Below are 9,332 nucleotides of genomic sequence, written 5' to 3' on the forward strand. Positions count from 1 at the left end.
CTAATTATTGGTCATGGAGAAGTCATGAAATTCCATCTGACAAAATGTTTATGAACCCTTAACAGGGAATAATCACATGTCTCTATAGCATAATGTAATTTGGGAATTTGTGTGTGAATATAGTCTACTGTGCCTTGTTCATCCCAAGTCAAGCATTAGTGTTAGACATAACGTCAGCAGTGTGGTTAAGGTTACGTTTTAAATCAGATTTTAAGAAGATACAATTGTATAAATAGGCGGGGTTTATGACTTTGTGGCTGTGGTAACTAGTGACGACCCTCAACCTGTGTTTCGCGAATGTCAGATGTGCGTCTGTTTGGGGACAGCGAGACACAGCAGGATAAGCGCACGTTGATCCGAGAAAGAAAAACGTATTTTTGATAGATGGCTACAATGTTACTTCTTATTAACTAACATTGTCTACTTATTTCCATTTCTAGTTTGAAATCACGAGTTTGCCGGTAAAGGTAGGTTTATTTGGGGTTCGGTTTGTGTGCGACTGTCCGTAAAGTTGAGTAGCTATGTAGACAACAGTAGCCTACTCAGTCGTTATTTGACCGTAAGAAAACTGCCGTTTTTTTGGTCAAAATGACAAGAACTAATCTACATAACTATTCAAGAGTTTTCATTATTGTTGAAAGAAACATCACGCTTTAAAAATATCTGTTGAATGTTGTCATACAGGTGGAACCAGCCAGACAAACCCCCCTAAACGCATAGCTGAGAGATTTGGAGGAAAAAGCTGTCACGATTACTTCCTGAATAATTATTTTCAACAGTAATGTCTAGTTATAATACCTAATAAAGTGTTGGGTAGTTTTTATCTTAATATCAAATTAGAGATTTGAATATTGTGTAGTTTTCAATAGCACCTAATGTCATTCTCTTTGGGTGTGTATTTGACAACCGGTTTCACCAACATGGTCTCAGCGCATTTCGTATTATTTTGTATGTAAAACCCGACACATTCCATTTAGAATGATATGTTAGGTTTCATATGGTACAGTAGGTATTAATTTGTGGATGTCCACCACCCATTTCGTATGATATGTTACAAATTACAATTCGTATTAAATGTCCAGAATTTGTAAAATGTACAATATGTTACGATTTTGCAAAATGTATGATATGTTACTAACGTTACCTAGGCTAGGGGTTAAGTTTAGGAGTTAGGTTAAAGGGTTAGGGGAAGGGTTAACTAAAATGTTTTAGTTTAGGGCAAGGGTTAGTAGCTAAAAAGTAGTAAATCGTTGAAAAGTTGCTAAAGTTGTCTGTAATGACATTCGGACTAGCAACCTTTGGCTCGCTAGACATTTGCGTTATATGTCTACCCGCTACAAACCACCCTACTTTAATTTTTGCCTCAATAAGTAACCATCTGTCTTGTGTAACCATACCAAACTTAACATATCATGCTACTTTGAGTGTTCCGCATTTACTTTTACTATGCTACGTCTAGTCTGAGACCAGGCTGGTTTCACAGAGGTACAAAATAGTAATAGTGACAATTGGCCTTCTTATTGATTTCCCTCTTCTCTTCCACTCACCTCTCTTCTACCCCCCTCTTCTCCCCCTTCTAATTTCCCCCTCTTCATCCTCCTCTCCTTCGCCCTCATCTCACCAACTCTTCTGTTTTTTATCTCCTCTTCCCTCCCATGTTTCTCCTCTCATCCTTTTCTCCTCTCCTCATCCCCCTCTCCTCTCCTCTGTCTAGATCTCCAGCCTGCTGTAAGACATGTCGTTGGCAGAGCCAGCAGAGTTGCTGCTGATAAGGGACCAGTATGACCTTGCGTTGGAGTGTCTCACCAGGGGCCTGGCGGCTGACCAGGCAGGACAGGGGCCCCAGGCCCTGGAGCTGTACAGGAGGGGCCGGCAGCACCTAACCCTGGGCCTGGAGGTCCCTACCAGGGGGCCACAGAACCAGGGAGCCCCCTGGGACACGGCCAGGCAGTTGCAGCAGAAGATGAGGGAGACTCTGACTAACATCAGCACCCGACTAGCTAACATGGAGACCGCAGGGGTGGGGACAGCGGGCCAGGGAGGCCCGGCGTTGGTGGATCTAGTGGATCTCTCTGCCCAGTGCCTCTACCCCACCCTGGGGCCTCTACCCCACCCTCTGCCCAGTGCCTCTACCCCACCCCACCCCCACCCTATGCAGCCGCCTGGTTCCTCCAACCCCCTCCTCCATCTCTACCCCACACTGCCACCCGGGGCTACCCCAACAGACAGCCTCTCTGCCGGGGCTACAGGCAGCACCATGGCCCCCTCCCTGCCCATCCTCCCTGCCCTGCCCTTGGGACTCCCAGGAGAGCAGCCCCCAGCCTACACCCCACAGCCCACCGACGGGCACCACAGCCTGGCTTATAGCCCAGCCGGAGGAGGGGGTCTGGGGGGGCAGAGGGTTGGGGGACCTCCACAGCCTGAGGGAGGGGTAGGGGGGGACGGAGAGGAGCTTCTGTTCCTCCCTCGGGGGGTGCAGATGTTTTTCGTGTCGTCGGATGGCCAGGTGAGCGCCCCGTCGTACCCGGGTTATCTACGCATCGTCAGGTTCAGCAGCCAGCTCAACGACAAGGCCAACGGAGGAGTGTCAGTCTTCCTACACGTAAGGAAACAACTGGGGGGGTGTGTGTGTATGAGAGAGAGTGTGAGGGTGGGTGTTGGCTTGTGTGTGTGTGTACCAATAGAATATAGTATATTGTCTCCAACACACCTATCGTATTACCAGGTGCATGGAGAGTAACTGCATAATGAATTGAAAATAAACTCCTGTTTGTAAAAGAACAGTAGAGAAAGGTTTGAGGGTGACTGTGGTTGTGGCAGCTGAGGTAGTTTCATCCAACTGTTTTGGTACGTTGTGCCCTACTGAACATGCCCCAGATCTCTATCTCCAGATAAGATCTGTTGTTTACAGATGAAGTTGTTTCCCCTTGTCTCAGAACTATCACCATCACAGATCATATCTTATTCCAGACGAGTGAGACTAACTTGAGTGTAGCCAAATCTCTTAGTCCAGGATTAGTGAGACGGATGGCAGATGCCGTAGATCGATACCGTGTCAACCCACTGCTCAAGCATTTCGTACACAGACAGAGGTGGGATTGGTCTACCATAGTTTTATTGTCATGTGTTGTTTTACAAGCCATAGCAGTATAGCATCCCACGAGCAAATGAGTGATAAGGGCCTTGCTCAAGGGCACGTCAACATATTCTCCACCTTGTCTACTTGGGTATTAGAACCCAAGACCTTTCAGTTACTGGCCCAACCCTCTAACCGCTAGGCAACCTGCCGTCCGTATTCTCTTTGTTTGGTGTTGCTATGACCACGAAGAATTCCCAGACCTAAATGGAATTCTAGAATTCTCTCCCAGTGGTGAGGTCACAATGGATTCCTCTCCATTAGGCAGATGAGAGGAGGATGGTGGGAGGTTCTGCTGAATGAGAAGTCTTTCTAGTCCTGATGATGGTGAGGTTCCACTCGTGGAACCAATTACAGAGTAAAAAACTATTGGTCGCTAAATCCGGAGAAATTACGGACCTTGTAAAAAAAAAAACTGTTGGTCTCTAAATCCGGCTACAAGGACCACGTAAAAACATACACTACCAGTCAAAAGTTTGGACACACCTACTCATTCAAGGGTTTTTCTTTATTTTTTACTATTTTCTACATTGTAGAATAATAGTGAAGACATCAAAACGATGAAATAACACATATGGAATCATGGAGTAACCAAAAAAGTGTTTAACAAATCAAAATAGATGTTATATTCTTCAAAGTAGCCACCCTTTGCCTTGATGACAGCTTTGCACACTCTTGGCTCTCTCTCAACCAGCTTTATGAGGAAGTCACCTGGAATTGTGAGTGTGTGTGTGTTACACTCTCACCTGGAGTTCCCACATATGCTGAGCACTCGTTGGCTGCGTTTCCTTCACTCTGCGGTTCAACTCATGCTAAACCATCTCAATTGGGTTGAGGTTGGGTGATTGTAGAGGCCAGGTCATCTGATGCAGCACTCCATCTCTCTCCTTCCTGGTCAAATAGCCCTTACACAGCCTGGAGGTGTGTTTTGTGCCCTTGTCCTGTTGAAAAACAAATTATAGTCCCATTAAGCGCACACCAGATGGGATGGCGTATCGCTGCAGAATGCTGTGGTAGGCATGCTGGTTAAGTGTGACTTGAATTCTAAATAAATCACTGACAGTGTTACCAGCAAAGCACCATCACACCTCTCCTCCATGCTTCACGGTGGGAACCACACATGCAGAGATCATCTGTTCACCCACACCGCATCTCACAAAGACACGCAGTTGGAACCAAAAATCTGGACTCATCAGACCAAAGGACATATTTCCACCGGTCTAATGTCCATTGCTCGTGTTTCTTGCCCCAAGCAAGTCTCTTCTTCTTATTAGTGTCTTTTAGTAGTGGTTTCTTTGCAACAATTTGACCATGAAGGCCTGATTCACACAGTCTCCTCTGAACAGTTGATGTTGAGATGTCTGTTACTTGAACTCTTTGAAGCATTTATTTAGGCTGCAATTTCTGAGGCTGGTAACTCTAATGAACTTATCCTCTGAGGTGACTCTGGGTCTTCCTTTCCTGTGGTGGTCCTTATTAGAGCCAGTTTCATCATAGCGCTTGATGGGTTTTTGGGACTGCACTTGAAGAAACTTTCAAAGTTAACATTTTCCGGATTGACTGACCTTCATGTCTTAAAGTAATGATGCGACTGTCATTTCTCTTTGCTTATTTGAGCTGTTCTTGCCATAATATGGACTTGGTCTTTTACCAAATACGGCTATCTTCTGTATACCACCCCTACCTTGTCCACAACACAATTGATTGGCTCAAATACATTAAGAAGAAATTCCATAAATTAACTTTTAACAAGGCACACCTGTTAATTGAAATGCATTCCAGGTGACAACCTCATGAGGCTGGTTGAGAGAATTCCAAGAGTGTGCAAAGCTGCCATCAAGGCAAAGGGTGGCTACTTTGAAGAATCTCAAATCTCAAATATATTTGAGTTGTTTAATACTTTTTGGTTACTACATGATTCCATATGTGTTATTTCATAGTTTTGATGTCTTCGCTATTATTCTACAATATAGAAAATAGTAAAAATAAAGAAAAACCCTTGAATGAGTAGGTGTGTCCACACTTTGGACTGGTACAGTATGTGTACATGAATAAATGGCAAATGTCATTACACTTACAACATGTCTATAAAGGGCTATAAACACAGCATCAACATAAACATATACATTCACTTCTTGGAGAGAGAAACGAATTATTTAGATTGACAAAGGGTCAAGATTTATGTAAGAATCTGCCAGGCTGAGACCTTATCAGACCTGCCCTGGCGCCACGAGGTCATAAATTACTCTGCGTATGAACAAGCTCCACGAGCTGTCTGGGACGACTCTGGGACGATCTTGGCGACGACGCTGGGACGACTCTGGGACGACTCTGGGGTGGACTCTGGGACGTCTCTGGGACGACTCTGGGACGACCCTGGGACGACTCTGGGACGACCCTGGGACGACTCTGGGACGACTCTGGGACGACTCTGGGACGACTCTGGGACGACTCTGGGATGACTCTCATAATTTTTAGAAAGGAATGGATGGCTCTGATAGTGGAATTGGTGATTGGTATAAAGAGACAAAGGAGTAGACTTCAGAGAGACCTGTGTCAATACACTACATTGGTTACTGTGCCTCTTTGACTGACTGGGGGAAAAATACAAAATTGGTCATTTGCTCAATAACAGCACATGATTGTAACGCTACAGACTCATTCCAGAGCCAAAGTTTACTGCTGGGTCAGCAATGTTTTTGTTGTTGTTGTCTGTCTATCAAAGATGATCGTGAACTTTCGTTCGTGTGTATTGATCTTGTTCGTGTGTATTGATCTTGGGACTGAGCTGGGGCAAGAGTAGCCTGCTTGCCTTCAGGCAGACAGACAGTTGGAGTTTAACCTGTCTGGCCCCGGGGTTCCGCTAGCGGAACTCCTCCCACATTCCACTGAAAAGGCAGAGCGCGAAATTCAAAAAATATTTTTGAGAAATATTTAACTTTCACACATTAACAAGTCCAATACAGCAAATGAAAGATACACATCTTGTGAATCCAGTCAACATGTCCGATTTTTAAAATGTTTTACAGCGAAAACAGCACGTATATTTATGTTAGCTCACCACCAAATACAAAAAAGGACAGACATTTTTCACAGCACAGGTAGCATGCACAAAGCCAACCTAACTAACCAAGAACCAACCAAACTAACMAAGAAACAACTTCATCAGATGACAGTCTTATAACATGTTACACAATAAATCTATGTTTTGTTCGAARAATKTGCATATTTGAGCTATAAATCAGTTTTACATTGCAGTTACCATCACAGCTACCGTCAGAAATAGCACCGAAGCAGCCAGAGTAATTATAGAGACCAACGTGGAATACCTAAATACTCATCATAAAACATTTCTGAAAAATGCATCGTGTACAGCAAATGAAAGACAAGCATCTTGTGAATCCAGCCAATATTTCCGATTTTTTTAAAGTGTTTTACAGCGAAAACACAATATAGCATTATATTAGCTTACTACAATAGCCTACCACACTACCGCATTCATTCATCAAGGCACGTTAGCGATAGCAATAGGCACGTTAGCGATAGCGAATAAACCAGCAAAAGATATTAATTTTCACTAACCTTCATCAGATGACAGTCCTATAACATCAGGTTATACATACACTTATGTTTTGTTCGAAAATGTGCATATTTAGAGCTGAAATCAGTGGTTATACATTGTGCTAACGTAGCATCTTTTTCACAGAACGTCCGGATATTTTTCTGACTCTCACATATTCTGACCAAATAACTATTTATAAACATGACAAAAAAATACATGTTGTATAGGAAATGATAGATACACTAGTTCTTAATGCAATCGCAGTGTTAGAATTCTAAAAATAACTTCATTACGACATAAGGCTTACGTTATGGCGAGACAGTGCCCAAAACCTGGGCGCAAAACTAATAGTACACAGTTCGACAGATATATGAAATARCATCATAAAATGGGTCCTACTTTTGATGAGCTTCCATCAGAATGTTGTACAAGAGGTCCTTTGTCAAGAACAATCGTTGTTTGGATTTAGAACGTCCTTTTTCCCTCTTGAATTAGCAAGCACACTAGCCAAGTGGCGCAAAGCTCTCCATCCGTCAACAAACACAGACAACGCAACACGCCTAACGTCCCAAAAAAATGTCAATAATCTAATAAAACTATATTGAAAAAACATACTTTACGATGATATTGTCACATGTATCAAATAAAATCAAAGCCGGAGATAGTAGTCGCCTATAACGACAGCTTTTCAGAAGGCAATTCCAGGTCCATCCTCGCGCTTAACAGGAAATGGGTGACACGTCATTCCAAGAGGATTTATTATACCTCAGACCAAGATAAACACATAATTTCTTCTCTCACTGCCTCTTGACATCTAGGGGAAGGTGTATGACGTGCATGTATACTAATACGTATCATGCCTATTTATAGGCAGGCCCTAGAACAGAGCATCGTTTTCAGACTTTCCACTTCCTGGTCAGGAAGTTTGTGCCAAATGAGTTCTGTTTTACTCACAGATATAATTCAAACGGTTTTAGAAACTAGAGAGTGTTTTCTATCCAATAGTAATAATAATATGCATATTGTACGAGCAAGAATTGAGTACGAGGCCGTTTAAATTGGGCACGATTTTCCCCCAAAGTGAAAACAGCGCCCTCTGTCCTCAACAGGTTAATTCCTTTTGTTGTCCCAGCATCACACAGTTGATTTCAAATAATCAAAGCTTGATGATGAGTGGGTTATGTGAATCAGCTGTGTCGTGTGAGGACCAAAACCACAACGTGTACCAGGGGGGCAGGACCGACTTTGGGGAACCCCTGACCTATAGTGCCCTACTTTTGTATAGGTCTCTGGTCTAAAGTAGTGCACTATATAGGGAATAGGGTACCATTGGTCTCTGGTCTATAGTAGTGCACTATATAGGGAATAGGGTACCATTGGTCTCTGGTCTATAGTAGTGCACTATATAGGGAATAGGGTACCATAGGGCTCTGGTCTAAAGTAGTGTACTATATTTATTTATTTTATCTTTATTTAACTAGGCAAGGCAGTTAAGAACAAATTCTTATTTTCAATGATGACCTACCAGGGAACAGTGGGTTAACTGCCTTGTTCAGGGGCAGAACGACAGATTTTGACCTTGTCAGCTCGGGGATTCGATCTTGCAACCTTTCGGTGACTAGTCCAACGCTCTCTAACCCTATGTAGGGAATAGGGTGCCATTTAGGATGTGACCTAGTCAGACGTGTTAAACCCAGGCATGTGTGTTGACTGGCCTGTGGTGTCTAACTCGAACCCTGTTGTGTTCTGGGTAGCTCAGTGTCCCAGCAGTACAATGGGGCCAGTTAACAGATGACTCTGCTGTTCTGTTGTGTTGCTGGCTGCGGTAATGTACCATGGCTCGGGTCTGAACGAACAAATAGCAGTTTCCCAGCCCTGACGATGCCAACGGCCAACCAGTGATATAGTCTACATACTGTATGCCGTACATGTTGTTGTTTTGGTAGCCACGGTGTTGTACCCTGACGAGGGTCACACTGAATACCTCTGGCATACACACTGTAATCCTAGTAACCCCAGTGCTCTTTCCTAATGTGTGTGTGTGTGTGTGTGTGTGTGTGTGTGTGTGTGTGTTTTTAAATGTATTTATTTTCACCTTTATTTAACCAGGTAGGCCAGTTAAAAACAAGTTCTCGTTTACAACCTGCGACCTGGCCAAGATAAAGCAAAGCAGTGTGTCAAAAACAACAACACAGAGTTACACATGGAATAAACCAACATACAGTCAATAACACAATAGGAAAATCTGTATACAGTGTGTGCAAAGGAGGCAAGGCAATAAATAGGCCATAGTGGCGAAGTAATTACAATTTAGCAATTAAACACTGGAGTGATAGATGTGCAGATGAGGATGTGTGTGTGTGTGTTGCAGGTGTGTGTGTGTGTGTTGCAGGTGTGTGACTGGCTGTACCCCATGACTCCAGACACCCCAGTGCTCCTGCCTAACGTGTGTGTGTGTGTGTGTTGCAGGTGTGTGACTGGCTGTACCCCCTGACCCCAGACACCCCAGTGCTGCTGTCTACCTCTGGGATCTTTATGTTTCCTAACACCATGGCGGGGATTCCTGGGTCCTACGTAGGGGTTGTGCTGTCCTCAGAACTGCCTGCAGCAGACAGACATGCCTTTCAGGACCTC

The 9,332-nt window shown here is 43.8% G+C and overlaps 1 protein-coding gene across 1 annotated transcript in view; it reads left to right on the forward strand.

Moving 5' to 3' along the window:
- The first annotated feature begins 276 nt into the window (after positions 1-276).
- Positions 277-9,332, forward strand: part of sparta (spartin a) — a 17,511-nt gene continuing 8,455 nt past the window's right edge. The window contains exons 1-3 of the mRNA XM_024140227.2: positions 277-467; positions 1,715-2,602; positions 9,168-9,331. Coding sequence (XP_023995995.2) covers positions 1,736-2,602; positions 9,168-9,331 — 1,031 coding nt within the window. The 5' untranslated portion in view covers positions 277-467; positions 1,715-1,735. The remainder of the gene's footprint in view (positions 468-1,714; positions 2,603-9,167; position 9,332) is intronic.

The sequence above is a fragment of the Salvelinus sp. IW2-2015 genome, unplaced genomic scaffold, assembly GCF_002910315.2.
Source record: "Salvelinus sp. IW2-2015 unplaced genomic scaffold, ASM291031v2 Un_scaffold2057, whole genome shotgun sequence".
In the NCBI taxonomy this organism is placed as follows: Eukaryota; Metazoa; Chordata; class Actinopteri; order Salmoniformes; family Salmonidae; genus Salvelinus; species Salvelinus sp. IW2-2015.